Source organism: Exophiala spinifera (assembly GCF_000836115.1).
Source record: "Exophiala spinifera strain CBS 89968 unplaced genomic scaffold supercont1.7, whole genome shotgun sequence".
Classification (NCBI taxonomy): Eukaryota; Fungi; Ascomycota; class Eurotiomycetes; order Chaetothyriales; family Herpotrichiellaceae; genus Exophiala; species Exophiala spinifera.
The window spans coordinates 1727599-1744402 of NW_015622519.1; the positions used below are offsets into that span (position 1 = coordinate 1727599).

At 52.8% G+C, this 16804-nt stretch overlaps 5 protein-coding genes across 5 annotated transcripts; 3 read left to right on the forward strand and 2 right to left on the reverse strand.

The window, feature by feature from the left end:
* Positions 1 to 374: 374 nt before the first annotated feature.
* On the forward strand, positions 375 to 2342 carry PV08_09622 (uncharacterized protein; the record flags this gene model as incomplete). Its single annotated transcript, XM_016383938.1, has 1 exon — positions 375 to 2342. One exon carries the CDS (start codon positions 375 to 377, stop codon positions 2340 to 2342), a length of 1968 nt encoding a protein of 655 aa, XP_016232561.1.
* A 434-nt stretch (positions 2343 to 2776) lies between these two features.
* Positions 2777 to 5074, forward strand: PV08_09623 (uncharacterized protein; the record flags this gene model as incomplete). Its single annotated transcript, XM_016383939.1, has 2 exons — positions 2777 to 4405; positions 4457 to 5074. The coding sequence occupies 2 exons, from the start codon at positions 2777 to 2779 to the stop codon at positions 5072 to 5074; spliced, it is 2247 nt and encodes a 748-aa protein (XP_016232562.1).
* A 635-nt stretch (positions 5075 to 5709) lies between these two features.
* On the forward strand, positions 5710 to 9172 carry PV08_09624 (uncharacterized protein; the record flags this gene model as incomplete). The annotated part of the gene is made up of 2 exons (XM_016383940.1): positions 5710 to 5849; positions 5905 to 9172. The coding sequence occupies 2 exons, from the start codon at positions 5710 to 5712 to the stop codon at positions 9170 to 9172; spliced, it is 3408 nt and encodes a 1135-aa protein (XP_016232563.1).
* Positions 9173 to 10740: 1568 nt separating this feature from the next.
* PV08_09625 (uncharacterized protein) lies at positions 10741 to 11253 on the reverse strand (the record flags this gene model as incomplete). The annotated part of the gene is made up of 1 exon (XM_016383941.1): positions 10741 to 11253. One exon carries the CDS (start codon positions 11251 to 11253, stop codon positions 10741 to 10743), a length of 513 nt encoding a protein of 170 aa, XP_016232564.1.
* Positions 11254 to 14832: 3579 nt separating this feature from the next.
* Positions 14833 to 15624, reverse strand: PV08_09626 (uncharacterized protein; the record flags this gene model as incomplete). The annotated part of the gene is made up of 1 exon (XM_016383942.1): positions 14833 to 15624. The coding sequence occupies one exon, from the start codon at positions 15622 to 15624 to the stop codon at positions 14833 to 14835; it is 792 nt and encodes a 263-aa protein (XP_016232565.1).
* Between the last annotated feature and the right edge of the window lie 1180 nt (positions 15625 to 16804).

Consider the following 16804-nt stretch of genomic DNA (forward strand, 5'->3'; position numbering starts at 1 on the left):
GTTTCGACTTGCTCGTGCTCATGCGACCATCATTATTGCGATCCAACTGGTAATCGCTGTTACTCTTGCTTCAGTTGTCGAATCTCGCTCCTTGTCTCGCCGGGTATTCAATCCTCTCTTTTCCGCAATCACACAGGCGTAGGTTTATTCTTTTGTCTTCATACAGACTGTCATCATTGCCTCCGGACCACCCTATTTGCAGATTCCCTGCCCACGGTGACACGGTGACACGGTGACACCTTATGACACGAATGTCCATTTTCACCGGTCTTTCAGTCGATACACTCCCATAAGCGACCCTCCTCTGCCCTTCTAACAAAGGTGTACGAGCCGTTGACTGCTTTCCTTCTCATGGCACACGTATCGTGGTGACCATGACAGTCCTTTTATCTCCTGTACCGACCTACACCAGCACACAATTGTTCTGGTCCTGCGTCGGCATCTACGCCGACGTCGTCAAGCTATGCTCACCAAGCAAGAAACTTCGCAGATTGGCCGAGGGTGTTGCGAGGTTCAGTAGAAGACCCCCAGAGAGCCCAACTCAGACCCTGACGAGACGCATGAACGAGGCCACTACACTTGAAGAATATGAAAGATGCACCGTTGCACTGGACCAGGTACAAGGGCACGAACAATGGAAGCAAGAGAAGGAGTCTGTCGAGCCTGGTTATAACCCGGATGTCATCGAGACTCAAATGGCCCTTCTCGAGAAAGCTGTCGCCATGTCAGATGTGAGCGCGATACATCATGTGTTAAGGACCGGCTTGAGCAGAGATCTGGGAGGAATGAACATGCTTCGACTATACAAGCACTCGTGGTTTGGCACCAAGGCCCTAATAGACGACTACACAAACACCGTCCTGGGGAGCATCGATAAATTTATAGACATGGCGGTTCACTATCAACTGCCCGCCACGGAAGTCAGATTTTACCAGCAATCACTCGAAGACGCGCTCAAGTACTTTGGTCGATCAGCTTTGACATTGTCAGGAGGAGCTTTGCTCGGCATGAAACATATTGGAGTCGTCAAAACGCTCTGGGAAGCCGACCTCCTACCCGAAATCATCTCTGGAGCATCGGCTGGCAGTATCGTGGCAGCAATTGTGGGAAGTTCAACTGACGATCGCATGCTTGAGATCCTGGAGCATTTTCCAAATTCCGACCTGGCTTGTTTCGATCCACCTGGAACCACCTCGGTGACGTGGCTTTTGCAACGAGCACGCACTTTTGCGCGTACCGGCGCTTTCTTCGAAATGTCAAATTTGGAGAGAGTTATGAAGTCGTGGTTGGGCGACATCACCTTCCGAGAAGCCCATTACAAAACTGGTCGCGTCCTCAACATCTGCGTGTCAAGCGCCAGCAGTGCAGAACCCCGGCTATTGAACTACGTGACTGCACCAGATGTATTGCTCTGGTCTGCAGTATGTGCCTCCTGTGCAGTCCCAAATGTCTTCTCCCCCGTCAGCATTTACGAGAAGGATCCCATGACAAAATCTGCGAACTTGTGGATGGAAAATGCCCAGCAGACATTTGTGGATGGATCGCTCGACCATGATATTCCTATGAGGAAATTGTCAGAAATGTTCAACGTCAATTTCTTCATTGTATCACAGGTGAATCCCCATGTTCGAGTTTTGCTTGATGCCGAGGAAAAATTTGATGGGGTGCAACCAACAAGTCGGAGCCCACGTCAGAGTCTTGTTCAGAAGGCGAAGGTTCTTGTCAGGCAGGAGATCATCCATCGTGCACAACAGCTGTCCGACTTAGGCGTGCCACAAAATTGGTACAGATGGGCTTCACTCTTCAATCAGCAATACACTGGCGACATCAACATCCTACCCGAGATCAAATATAGCGAATATTTTCACATGATGATGAATCCAACCCCGGCTTTCATGATGGACGCCACTATGGCTGGACAAAGGGCTACCTGGCCGAAAATGTGTCGCATCAAGAATTGTGTTGCGATTGAGCTTGCGCTGATTCGAGCAATTTACACGTTGAGAGACCGTGCGAACTTTGGACCTGAAGCTCGAGCTGCTCGTGAGGCCAAGAGATCTACCAGTAGAGGACGCTCGAGGCGTGGGCGTTCCGCTCGTCCTGCATTCTATCGACAACGGAGTCTCAGTATAGGGTGTCCTGATATGGGCGACAACAGCTCACCAACGGTCACGCCTCTGAGAGTTCGCCGCAATGTCAGCCTGGGAAGTATCCATGTCAAACCGGTCGCGTCACTGTCCGTAACCCCTCGAACCACTCCTTTCCTCTCTCCATCAGCCGGCATGGACAATGAGCTCCTGAATGAAGCATTGCTCATGACCAACACCGGTAGCAAGGCGTGATGATGGGCGTGGACAGTTTTTGAACTCGTCCGCTGCATACATTGGCTTGACGCGTTCACGTGACCCGGGGCGGAAGTGGGCTACAGCGCAGAGTCTTCGATTTTGATACCCTTGGTTATGCTAAGATATGTAAGACTATAGAACAGGAAGAAGAATAGACATGACACTAAGATACTCTGAAAGCATGCATTGATATGTGTAACAATGCCCTTTGCGGCGTGCAGGAGGTAATGGTTTGAGTGCGGAGACGTGGCATTGGCGCGCAATGGACGTTCTTTTCTCCTGCAGAAACCGTGTTTGTGCGATGTCGACTCCCACACAACAAGGCCACGATGGATTACAATCGCATTAGTTCCTAGCCCGTTGATGGCAAGGTCAAAGTGCTGTTACACAGCTACACGCCATCTGGTGTTTCTGGTCCAACTGTGGCAGAAATGGATCTGAAATCGATGCTCAATGACTCCTCGTCGCAGCGACAGCCGCCCCGACTTCACACGCCTCAATCATCCTACGATCAAGCAGCAGTGGCCGTCCACACTCCGGCCTACGATCCTTTAGAACGAACATCCTCGCATCCACAGCCTCTGCCCTCGTCCGACTACAGGTCATCCGCCAATGGCTCCTATTTCGCCATACAGTCCCCCCACCAGCAGCACTCTGCTCCGGCGTTCACCCCAAGTGTAACAGGTCAATCGATGTATGCGCAGAGTCCAGGGCCACATGGACAGATACACACTCCCCGTGAAGGTGTTGCGCCTCCTGTGCCATATCAACAGCCAGCGTTTGTGCCATCGCCGTCTCCCTCTGCTCTCTACCCTTCTACGCCTGGCTCCGTTCACCACCAAACACCGACCTCTGCAACTGCGCAACTCAACCCGGGCCCTCACACCGCTTTCACCCATCCCTCACCGCGAGAGGAATTCACTCCTGCCAATGACAATGTGCGCCTGAATACGCAGACACTGTCACCGCAAGCTCAATTTCATCCTCCCCCTGTAACACCACTCGGCCCGCCGTCCTCTTACACTCGGCCATCTCCTCACCCAAACCGTCCCATTTCTCAGGGCCAGGACAATTACAGACGTTTGTCAGTGAGTTCAGTTGGCTCAACTCACAGCAGAGAATACAATCAAGGGGGTTACGCTCATGCGTCCCATTCCAGAAGCGGAAGCGTACAAAGAACGTACTCCGGTGACGTGCGGGAACGCGAAAGGAGCATTGAAAGTGTCAGCCCCAAAACAATCCCAAAGCCACCTCCACGGCGTGAGTCCAGTGGAACGAGATACCAAGAGTTGTTCTCAGAAGGCCCCCAGAGTGCACAGCCTACGTTCCCGATGTCTACCAATTCGCAGTCTGGAGGCACACCTGACAGGTCCATCGAGGTGCAACATCATGAAACCACGCCAAAGTCTGTGTCTACGCCTGCTGACTCCAGAATCGCAGCCCAGTACCCGGGTTCAAATCCAGGAGCCATGAATAATCTGAATACGACTCCACCATCGACACACTCTTCTCTGCCTCCCCAGGCCAGCCCTATGGTTGCTGGGCAGCCCGGGCTTAAGAAGCGAAGCGCGAGTCACATATCGAGTTTGGCTTCGACACCACAGCCGCCCCGAAAGCGACCGCGACGGGATTTCATTCCATTGCACGCTCAAAGCGCAAGACATAGGCCCCCAAAATTCATCAAAGCACCACCGGTGGTCGTGCCGCGAAGAGACGATCCTGTCATCAAGACAGAGCCGCATGTTTCCAACGGACAAGCCCGGCTCCAAAGCGCACCTCCCGCCCAGACAACTCCACCGGTCGAAAGTGTTTGGGAACCCTCAATCACCACCCTCACCCCATATGAGGATCTTACGCGTAGAATGTGCGATTGGATCTATTCGGTGATTGGAGAAGCTGCCCCGCCACCGGGTGGTGCAGTGTTTGAGATTGAAGCAAAGATTGGATGCATCTATGATGAACACGCCAACCATCGCCTGAGTCTGCCTGTCGATACCGAGACATGGTTTAGCCGCGAGAGGTATCGAGGCAAGACCAGTTTTATGAGTTCTATGAATATGGTACGGTTTGCTTCTTTGATGATTCATGTTGTGAACTAACCTCGGCCACAGATTCAGCATGAGCTCTTGAACAAGTTCCTCAATAACCTCGTTGAGGAATCTGTGCGCGAGTCGCAGACGTCGGGTCGGGCTGTTATAGGATACAGCCACCCACATGAATATGACGAGTTCTACGAGCTGACCGATGATGGACGAAAGAACCTTGCTCCCTGGATCGTTACCTGGCTCAATCCTCGCCACAAGCCTCGTGTGAGAAGGACCATTGACGAGAACAGTGGAATGGTCAAGGCACAGATCATCAAGTCGCGGATTGCGGATGTGGATGTCTACAACCCTCGCACAGACTTTGACTATAGAGTCTCGATTTCCATAGAATCTCCATGGGATGGGGATCCAAATTGGCTCACGGAGATGGCGGACAGCGGTCGCGATCGTCAGAAGGATCGTATGAGCTACAGACACATGGCATACCAGATCGATCTAACTCAGGTCAGCTACCCCAACAGGGTTGAAAAGGAGCATGAGTTGGAAGTCGAGATCAGCACGGAGCAGATTCGAATTCAGCTGGCAAACGCTCGTGAGGGTCGGCCTAGCAGATATGAAGAGATGGTGAAGGGATTTCTTGACAACGTGAGGATATTATGTCGGCAAGGGTCAGTGAGACGATGAGCGTTGCTAGTTGAAAACATGCCACGCGGACGGACACTGGGTCGGAGTCGTAGGAGCGCAATGATTGTTCTGGTCCACGACGGAAGCTTCGCTCTAATCATATGGATACCCTTGTAATACTATTCACATTTCGGTTATTAGCAAGTGTATTTCAAGCCTAGTCGGTTGTATCGGGACATACAAATAGGATTGATGACACTTACACGGTGTACTGGTAGTGGACCGATCTGGACATGGGTACGAATATCTGTTCCGTAGGACTGTAGGAGGACGCTGAGGGCCTCGTGTCACGTGCAAGGCTAGAAAGCCGCAGGCAGGCTGCACCGTGGTGATGCATGCAAACTGACGCATCCCGAGCCGCATCGCAGACACGTCAATTGCACCTTTCTGCGCGAAACACCTCATTTCATCCTCCGCTGCTGCCCTTCGCCATCGACGGTCTCTCCCTCTCATATCTACTCTGTTTTGTACACTAGACTTTTTTCAATTGTGTCCATCCTATCCACCGAGGTGCTCGATCCACCATTTCCGTTGCGTTGCGCACCTCTCACCCCTGCACACGGGCACAGGTGAACAACAGCCCTCCCCAGCAAGATTGATTCCGCCTCTACCTGTCCGATCTGCATATAGCGACTATGGTAGGCTTAGTATCGGCAGCCGGCCTGGTCGGCTTCCTGTCGGAACCTGATCCGGAGCTCAAAAGCTTTGCTTTGAAGCAGCTGGATAGCCAGGTTGATTTGTTGTGGACGGAAATCGCAAATTCTCTTGGTGCGATGTACGTATCGGAGGGCAAGCTTTACGGTCATCACTTTCTGACACTGCTTCTTTAGTGAGGCTCTCTACGAAGACGAAGACTTCCCAGACCGAGAACTCGCTGCTATCGTTGCATCTAAAGTGTACTACCACCTGCAAGAATATAACGAGAGCACGGCTTTTGCTTTGGGAGCGGGAAAGTACTTCAATCTAGACAAGGCAGGCGAATATGAAGATACAATCATTTCGAAATGTGTCGACACATTCATCACCTTGTCCGCCATCCGAGATCCGACCCTCGCCGCCGCCACTGCTGGAGCGCCACCTCAACTCGACAATGCTTTCGGTCAAGGAGGGGATGGTGCCGCCAGCATGTCCGCCAGCTTGACATCTCCAGTCACCCCTTTCTCCCAGTCCGTCCTGCCGTCCAAGTCCCTGCTCTCCCGACAGAACACGGTGACTTTCGATCCCACGCAAGCCGGAGCTCACCTCCTCCACGATGACTCTTCCGAAGCCCTCATTCAGCAACGTGGCCTTCAAAAGGCATTGACCCGTGTCGTTGAGTCCCTCTTCGAGAAATGTTTCCAGGAAAAGCGATACCGCCAGGTCGTTGGCATTGCGCTGGAGGCACGAAACCTCGGCATCCTGCGGCGAGTCATCCAACGAGCTGCAGAGGATGAAACCAAAGAGAACGGAGAAGCTACAAAAACCGGTCAAGAGTTGATGGATTATGTTCTCGAGATCTGTATGAGCGTTGTGCAGGAGCGAGGTCTGCGGAATGAAATACTCAAGATGATCCTCGAACTGCTCAACGACATCCCGTCTCCAGACTACTTTGCTATTGCCAAGTGTGTCGTCTATCTCGATCAACACTCTCTGGCTTCCAATATCCTGCGGCAATTGGTCAACAAGGGAGATGCTCGTTCATTAGCAGTTGCTTACCAGATTTCCTTTGACTTGTACGACAACAGCACGCAAGAGTTTTTACAAAAGGTTCGAGAAGAGCTGGCAGAGATGCTCCCGAAAGAGGACAAGGCTTCGGATTCAGACCCATCAAGTGCCGACAAAATGGTGGAAGACAAGGCAGAAGACCAGCTACAGCAAGAATTGCAAGACTCGGCAGGCGCACCCGCACCCTCCAAACCTTCGATTACTCCTGAACAACAAGACGCAGTCAAGAAAATTAGAGACATTCTTGACGGACTTACATCAATACACCTGAACGTTGAGTTCCTCCACAAAGCAAACCGTGTCGATTACTCTATACTTTCCAAAGTCAAAGATAGTTTAGAGGCCCGGTACTCGATATACCATTCGGCAGTGACTCTGTGTGCCGGTTTCATGCACGCCAAAACAGCGACCGACAGCTTCTTCCGACAGAACCTGGAGTGGCTGGGTAAAGCGGTCAACTGGTCCAAATTCACTGCTACGGCTGTCTTTGGAGTCATCCACCAAGGGAATATCAACCAGGTCCACCGACTGCTGAGTCCCTACCTGCCAAAGGCTGGAGGTGTAACTAGTTCCCATGATTCTCCCTACAGCCAGGGCGGTTCTCTGTACGCTTACGGATTGCTATGCGCCAACCACAAAGGCAAAGCTGTCGACTTCATCCGGGAAAAATTCAAGGAAGCCACAGAGGAGGTCGTGCAGCATGGCGGTGCTTTGGGCTTGGGTGTTGCTGGAATGGCATCCGGAGACGAGTCTGTCTTCGAGGATCTCCGGAATGTTCTCTGGGCCGATTCTGCCATCAACGGCGAAGCCGTCGGTCTGGCTATGGGTCTCGTCATGTTGGGCTCAGGTAACACCAAAGTCTTGTCTGACATGATTCAACACGCCCACGACACCCAGCACGAGAAGATTGTTCGCGGTCTTGCGGTTGGTATGGCATTGATCATGTACGGTCGCCAGGAAGGTGCCGATGAACTCATTCAAGGTTTACTCAACGATACCGACCCTACCATGAGATATGGAGGTATTTTGACTATTGCTATGGCTTACGTCGGGACTGGCAGCAATAAAGCTGTTCGGAAATTGCTGCACGTCGCTGTTAGTGACGTCAGCGACGATGTTCGACGTATCGCAGTCTTGAGTTTGGGCTTCATCCTCTTCCGCAAGCACACCAGTGTGCCTAGAATGGTGGAGCTTCTTGCAGAATCCTACAATCCTCATGTCCGGTATGGAGCCGCAATGGCTCTGGGTATTTCTTGCGCCGGCACCGGCCTTGCCGAAGCTATTGATCTGTTGGAGCCCATGCTGAAGGACCCTACCGATTTCGTCCGGCAGGGGGCTCTGATCGCCCTTGCCATGGTCTTGGTGCAGCAGAATGAAGCCATGAACTCGAAGGTCGTCTCGATTCGGAAGCAAATGCTCAAGATCATCTCCGATCGACATGAAGACGCCATGTGCAAGTTTGGATGTGCAATGGCTTTGGGTATCATTGACGCTGGCGGCCGAAATTGCACAATCAGCCTTCAAACACAGACCGGTAACTTGAACATGCTGGGAATTGTCGGTGCTGTTGTCTTTACGCAGTACTGGTACTGGTTCCCACTTGCCCACTTTCTGTCATTGTCGCTGACACCTACTGCCGTCATTGCTATTGACCAGAAATTGGAGGCGCCAGTCTTCAAATTTCACTGCAACACTCGACCCAGTCTCTTCGACTATCCTCCAGAACAAGTCACAAAGGCAGACGAAGCACCAGAGAAGGTCAAGACTGCGGTACTGAGTACTACTGCTCAAGCGCGGAGACGTGCTGCCAAGAAAGAAAAGCAGCAAAGAAGGGATAGCATGGACGTCGACACGGCAACGCCAGTGACACCAAAGGTTGACAAAGGTGATAAAATGGACACAGATGAGTCAGCAGCCAAGGAGGACGAGGGCAAGAAGAAGGAAGGAGAAGCCACTGAAGTGAAGAAGAAGGCGGAGAAGGAAAAGGTCGGCTATGACATCCCCAACATGTCGAGAGTGCTTCCGGCTCAAGTGAAGTACTTGACATTCCCGGATCAACGATACCAGCCCGTCAAGCAAGCCACAGGAGGTGTGATGGTTGTTCTTGACACTGAGCCAGAGAAGGAGCGTGAGACTATTCCTCTCCTCGTCAGTAAGGTCGAACCTCCTACGGCTCCCGCGGCGGGTAGGACAACTGGAGGTGCTACCGGTGCCGGAACTGGTACTGCCACTCAGCCTATACCCGAAACACCTGCGCGACAAATAACCGGGTCCGGTGCGGCCGCGGCAGCTGGTGTACTGACTGCAATCGACGAGGACGAGGAAGGAACCGAAGAAGCCCCTTGTCCCGCGGAATTCGACTACGAGACTGATTCTGAAGAACAAGCCGAATAGTTTCGTGCAGGGAGGACTTGTTGACCAGCTCTGAGCCTGACTTTGCAGATGCTCCACAGAAGTTATTGTAGGATCAATGTAATTTTTTTTCTTTCTCCCTTGACATCGAAGATGAAGGACAGGCAGACATTGCATAAAGAAAATGGGGGTTGGAGGAGGAATCAGCAGAGCAGAAGACCTATGTGCACGTTGGGTTGTGATGTTCTTTCTTGTTTTGGTGGCTCTGCTGGGCGGTGGGTGGTACCGCCGTTACCGATCCTTGCCTCATTCTTTTATCTCGTTGTATTAAAAGGAACAGAGAGAAAGGGAGGCGGGGGGCGGTTGGATACTAGATACTTTTGGAACGACAGAGAAAGTAACTCGCTCGGTTTGGTTGATCGGTCTCGGGTTTCATCGTACCTCGAAGTCTCGAGGTGTTGAGATATTTCTCGGTACCCACTGGCCAAGCGGTGGTACTGAGTATGTTCATTCCCCCACGGACCTTGCAAGTTTGTCAAACCGACAATGGACTTTACTGGCACGAGGCGGCGACGGGGGGGTCGGGTTGCTCGCTGTGCTCGATACGCGGGTAAAACCGAGAGTTTCAAATAGTAGGACCGGGAGGGTAGGTAGGAGGGGGAGGGGACTAACTTAAGTACGTGTCAAACGACGAGTTGTGAATATACCTACAGGTATATTACAAGCGTTGAAAGTTGGTGACCTAGGTGTTTAGGTGTACCTGTGCCAAACCTTTGGTACGATGAATCAGTTATATATTATACATGTACATGTACACTCACATCCGATACCTACACCTACACCTACAACTTCAACCTGAATCTACACGTGGACATGGGGATAGAGACGGGACGGTGATTGAAACTGAGATCGGGACCGAGACCGAGACTTGAGACTGAGAAAGACGTGGATGAGATCCAGTACCCTTCGACCGCGTGCATTAGTCAATGGTCAATAGCCTTTCTTAGGGCTCTTTTCCAAGAGGGAAAAAAAAACAGTCGAGGAGTGGCGATGGTAATGGTGATTGATGGTGCTGGCGATAGAGCAAGTGTGAATTGTCCCTGAGGGAGTCCTGTTTCCTTGAGTCGGATTCTCCTCCCTTCCTCTTTGTTCTCTCTCGTCCCATGTTTCTCCTGCCCTTCCTCCTCTTGGACTGAGTAGCCATTTCTCGTCCAGGCGCTGGAGAACTCCCAAGGTAAGCTTTTCGTACAGTCAAGAACTTCTTTCTCCGAGACCCGGCTACGAGCGTAACGGGTTGTAGGGGTTGTGATTGCGATGTGATGTCGAAGTCCATTCGTTCAGATAAACCGCCCTTGTCGAAAGTTTTGACTGGCCGGTGATGGCCTCCGAGGAAAACCACGACGTCCCTCAAGACCATGGCCATTCAGGGGTTGTTTGTTGCTCTCTCACCATCGGTCCCCAGCAAAACATCTCAATGTCATAGGGAGTCATAGATCGATGTCGAGTAAGAGCACAAGAACGCACCCAACACCGCAACCGCCAATCCCAAGACGCTGTATCCATTCTCCCACCCACTCACGGCTTTTCAGTTGTTTTCTTCTTTCACAACTTCATCGCACTCTACAAATCAACATTCCTCCCAATTTCCTTTCGACACATTCTCTGGCCTCCATGATTCCCCGATCCGTGCTGACGTACATGCACTCTCCCGTCCTCGTCAGGCCCTTGACGTAGCCACTGGTCTTGCCGAGGACGATCTTCTGCAGCCCAGAGACGTCCATCCATATCCGCCGCGTCGGCTTGCTGACGAGGCTCATCTTGGACAACACCGGCGCGCTCTCCCAGTACTTCAGGCCCAGCCACAACCTGCGGCTCGAGATGTTGTGTCGCGTCACGGGCTCGACGGGGTGGTTCGGGTCCGAGGAGCTCGGGTGTGAGAGGAGTTTGTGCGGCGGAGGCGGTTCGGGCCCGCCGCGGACCACGGTCGAGATGAAGCCGCTGTTCTGGAGGGCGAGCATGAGGCCCAGGTGGAATTTCGTGTCCGGGATCGACGTCAGGCCGAGGCGGGCGCGAGACGCATTTTGGAGATGTGAGCACGTGTTGGCGAGGTGGACGAGAGACATTTTGTGGTTTAAGGAGTGTGTGTGGCCCCGACGGACCAGGACGAGTGAAGAAAAATAGAAGTTGTGGCCGTGGATTCGATGATTTTCAGATGATTGGGGATACGTTCGGCACAGGAAATGTAGAGAGGGACAGAGAGCGCGATGATCTAGATTGTCGAGACCGAGAAAGCTGCTCGAACGCGGGTTCGTTCACTCGGGTAGGGAAAACTTTCGGGGTGTATCAAGTGGCCAACTGGCGGTGGTACCTGAGGAGGCTTTGGTGCTGCACAGTAGTCCAGCTGCCGGCCAGGTCGTCCGCTTGGATGAAGGAAGAGGTGAGTGTCGTTACAGAGTGCCAGCGTCGTTCTGTAGCTTGTCGACCGACCCCGAAGAAAGTTGAAGATGGTCCCGAACCGAAAAAGCGCAACCAAATGCCAAGGCCGGGCAGGGACGCATTTCATTGGTGGATTGGACCAGGCTGAGATTGCAGGGATGAAGCCGGGCAGGACACGACGACTCGTAGTTGCTTGTGGGTTCATTTGCAGTGTTATACCCCAATATATGGCGGACATCTACCTCGTCGCACGCAAATGTCTGCTCTCGCGCGAGTGAGATGGGAACTCAGTCGGAGACCGCTCCAGAAGGCCCTGCCGCATGGCAGCTTCACCTGGGTCGTCCGGACATCACGCTTCCGTCTGCAAACGATCAACCCCTCCCTCTAGGAACTAGAAAATTGTACGAGGAAAGGCACGTGGCATTATACACGAAAAAGTGCAGAGTGTAGCATCTATGCGGACTTCTGTCTGGCGGCAGCGTCTTACCTTTGGCAAGAGAAGTCGGCCGTTGAGCGGCCCTGCTCCATCCCAAAACTTGCTTGCTACTCGATACTTTGACTCCGAATAACATTGCTTGTCAAGCTACCGGCTTTCCAGACAGAAGGGCCCGTCGAACACCCAGTCCAACCGTTATTAGACACCGAGAAGGGTTGTGTCCAGTCGAGCTGACTGCTGCATCATCTGGTCATCATGTATCCGTCTGCAGTACTAGCCATGTTGGACTGGTAGAGTTCCAACGAGGTTAAGAACTTGATTTCACATTCGCTATGACCTGCTCCATACGGCGAAATAGACTCCTGTGCTCGACAAGAGCCAAACGATGTCCTTCTTCCTGCTCGGGTTCTCCTGGCTTGGTCGGCAGCACGAGTTGCAGGGAGAAACAAGCCCCCAGGACTAACTGCCACCGAGTCCACGACTGGTTAGACACGTGCAATATTTAGAATCTTGAGCTTGGTGTTGCTTCATCAGTACTCCGGAAGGTAAACCTGGCATTAGCTAGGAGGCCATGAAAAGCAAGTGGTCACACGCCAAACAAGATGTAGGCCCAGTACTACGCTGGAAATGAACCGTGTCAATGTCCGTTTCCGTGTTCCCTGTTGACACCCACATCACCATTGCAGGAGGGATGATTCTGCGCGCAACCGAGCCATCAGGCGCTTTTGCATGGTGAGCTTGTTGCGCAGTGTTGGGAGAGAGCCAAAACCCCCCTCAAACCTTTAACACGCATCTCGCGTGGGTCCCGAATTACTCGCTTATGCTTGCAGCCGGTCTCTTGCTCGTGAACCAACCACACGTCGCGACTGCAGCTCCGGGGTAGGAAAGGTACTTCCGTTCCAAGGCAGAAGACTGCATGATCGATGTAATCCTGAAGTAATAATGCAACCTGCAGAAGTGCTGAGGGTGTGATTCTCGGTAACAGACTTTCGAAGAAACAAAGAGGAATGCCTCGGAGTGGAAAGATTGAAGTTGCGATTAAGCGCCGGCCCCCTGCGATCCACACGTTTCCCGGATACCAATTGGCTGCGCAAACCACCGTCGACAGCAAGGCTAGACCAAGGGCCCCTTGCAACGGTTTCGTCTCTTCCAATCGTCGACTCACCGGTTCCCAACACCCTCGTGCCCCTTCTCGGATTCACTGGCTGAGCGTTCCCGAGTAAGCGCCCATGTACGAGCTTGGATACATCGACCATCCGACGCCGGACAGAGCCAATCAATCTCCCAATCCCTGTCCCGGTTACTGGACAAGGAAAGTACTTGTGCTCCCGTAGCACGGTTCCAGCGTTGCGGTACGGGTGGACGCCTCCTGGTGCATTTCGAAACTTGTGTGTCGGCTGGAGACTGAAGCCAATCACCACCATCCTGAGACACGCTAGAAGCCTCCGAACAGCTCAAAACAGCCCGGAGATGCGTTTTAGCCTTGCTGATCCTGCCACCTGTGCGCTGGCACGCAGCACGAGGCAACAAAAGCCAAGAAGGGGGTGGGTGATGTCAAGGGGGGGAGAGGAAATTGATGCCCGTCGCGCTGCTTTAATCCGGTCCTGGAGGTGCGCGACTCCCTCCTTCCCCCTCCACCCTTGTCTTCCTATGTTTTGCTTTATCTCGGATCCCCAACCGTTTGACTCGACTAGCGACGGTAGTCTGTACCATCTACGGTGATTGCTGCAGGAAAGATACATTGTCAACACCCCCTGAGTTTGACAATCTTGGAGCAATTGTTGAAAGGCGGACAGACGTGTCCCACCGAAAGGTGCAGTGGTCTCTTCCAGGACTTCCCTTGTATTTGGAGGAAGATATCGACCTTTCTATGTCAGAGGCGCGGCCTATTACTCCGTACTGGGGGCTTAAACCAAAAGGCCCAGCATCTCGTGTCGTCCAGTCGGTCCCCCGGACTCCCACTGCTTCATCTGCCTTTCCGGCTCGAGGTCATTTCACCAGGGGGAGGCTCATGAAGAGGCTAACAGAAGAACATTCCTCAGTGCGTCGTTCTTTACAAGAGAGGATCGGGAGACACACCTCCGTCGCATATCTACGTAATTATAAATAACCATCGGCGAATGGACAGTAGCTTAGCATCTTATCCCCATAGCTGAATCGTCGACTAAGCCCAGCTTCAGTCTCGTCTATGGTCATTGAGGCCCCTAGATGCGGGTCTTGGCCACGTTATTCCTGCGTTGCATCTCGTCATACGGCGCCCGGATTCGTGCAAAGAAGACCGAAGTGCTGGGGAAGCACTCTGAAAATAGCATCCGAGTGCAAGGATTAAGAATAAGTATGCCATTTGCATTTCTGTGTTGGAGCTCTCGCTCCTCCTACGCTCGAGGTTGTGAATCAAGGACTTGTACTACCTCGAGATTTTCCAAATCAATCTCTCCATTTCGTAGAATAGACCGGTTGCGCATTTTCAGCCGATTCGAAACCAGAGAGCAATGCTTTTCAGATGTCCGACCACAAACCCATGCTCCATAATTGCAAATGTCAAAGAAATTGATCCATAGGATCTGCGCCGTGCCAACCTCTGGCACAATCAGTCGGTGAAAAGACTTCCGACTAGTTCATAGAGACGTATTCATTCCAGCAAGAGGTCGTGACTCGTCGTACCCGTACGCCGAGCGCCATCGCGGAACCTCGTGTGGTATCATGTACAAAAGAAATGGAGGGGCAATTCGTTAAGAGACTCGCAATGAGTCACATCGTGAGCAAGATTTTAGCCTCTGCGATGATCCCGTCGATGTGTTGCCAAGATTTTATCAAGGACATGCGACCATTATGATGATGCAACAGCTGTCGGCGTAGAAACAGTAGTAGGGGTACTAGCACTCAGTGCTTCAGGCGGGGTCGCAACGGTGGATGACGAGTCGATCAATGTGGAGGGGAATTTGTCTACCGAGATGCCCATGAGTTCTTTTGTGGCCGATGGAGGAGGCATATCGGAGCTGTCGAGTTTGCGCTTCTTGCCCTTGGGTGCTGGTTCCAGCGGAGGTGATCTTTTGTACACAACCGTTCTTGTCATGACGGACCGCACGCTGACTGGTTTGGAGCACGCACTCCTCGGGGAGTCGAAATGGCGGTAGTCCGCTGGAGAGAAGGGGGAAAAGATCATACTGCCAGCGCTCATACCGCTGAATGCAGTGCGTGGAGAGGGGCCACTCGTGCTGGGTGAAAAGGCTGGGGAGTGAGGTATGCGAAGCCGTTTGAGGCTGTGGCGAGCATTCGGCGTTGGTGGTACAGAGCCCGCTGGCGACTTGCGGCTTTCGCTTTTGGCCGAGGACAAACTGGATGAAGTGGAGGCATTGGAAATCATGGAGTTTCTGGTACTTGTCGACTCATCGGACAATGACCTGTGCAGAGCTCCTGTTGTAGGAGGACTCGCCAGCACAGGTGTCAGAGCCTTGAGAAAGTCTGTATAGGCGACTGGAGGGGTGATGGGAGTTCCAGCACTCTCCTGTTTGATCATTGCCGATACACATGACACAGGAGTGTTGACAATCTCAGAGGGAAACGAGGCCGTCTTTGGGGTCTGGAGAGGAGGGAGTACCGGTCTCGTCACGGCAGGCATCTTGACGTCGACAACGAGAGAGTCGGTCTTTGAAGCCTTTTGACGTCGCGGGTACGGGGAGGTCGGTGGATGAGGCCTGACGGAAACTGGCGCAGGGAGGGGAGGATCGTTCCGTAAGGGAAGAAAGGTAAGAAGATGGTAGACAGAAACGGAGCGACGCCTGATCTATTTCTGGGGAGGCACAGCTCGCACCGCTGTAGCTGCTACTAACCCCCAACCAGCTTGTCCAGGATGAGACCAGCTCAGTTATCGGCGCAAGTCAAGATGCAGTAGACCGGTAGGTAGTTGGCAGGTGAGCAGCAAGCTATGACTGGAGATCGCCAGGCGCGTAAATGGTACGAAGAGAACAAGATCCGTGTGCAGGACCAGCCGGCGAAGAATTGGAGCAATGAGAGTGGTTGGTCCGGAGGCGCCTGGTTGAGAAAGACACTGAATGATGGCCGCAGAAGAGAACAACGGAGGATCCGAGGGAACAGATGGTGGTGAAAGGAGGACAGGATGGTGTCGAGTGGAAGAGAGGACCGAGGGAGGGATGGTGTTCGACCGTCGAGATAGGTGGAAGGCGGGCGTTAAAACAGCGGGACGCCCGGGGGGAGTGCGGGATCGACTCCTGTCGTTGGTCGAGTTTGCTCCTGTTGCCGCCGGCGGCAAAGGGGAATGGGAAGTGGATCGGATGGATCTGCCCTCGACGACGACAAGAATAGCCCTTGGCAGCTAATCGATTGGCTTCAGCTTGTCCACATCCGACGTGCCTTTGTCCTTCAGCTAGTTGATGCGGCGTATGCTGATTCGCCGTGGGGGCCTGCAGCTGTGACTCGCGAGAACCACAGCAGGCACCGCAACACAGCTGGCAAGTGTAAGCTTCGAGGTGTGAAATCGTTTGCTTTTTCCTTTCCCAGCCCGCGGATAGGCGGAAGAGCCTTGCTGGAAGACGATGTGGGTGTTCCGGGAGACTCGACCTCCGCTCTTAGGTCATCCGTGGTGCTTGCAAAGCGCGCCAGGCATGAAATGGTGTGGTTTGGTGAGTAAAGGACTTGAATGAAAGAGAGACAAAGCGACGGTAGTCCACGTTCACATGCACAGTGCAGAAGTACTGGAGGTGGACACGTGGATTTTATCTACCCAGCTGGTAAACCGCTGACCACCTGGCCATCTCTGTTGCTTTGCTTGCTTGTTCGCC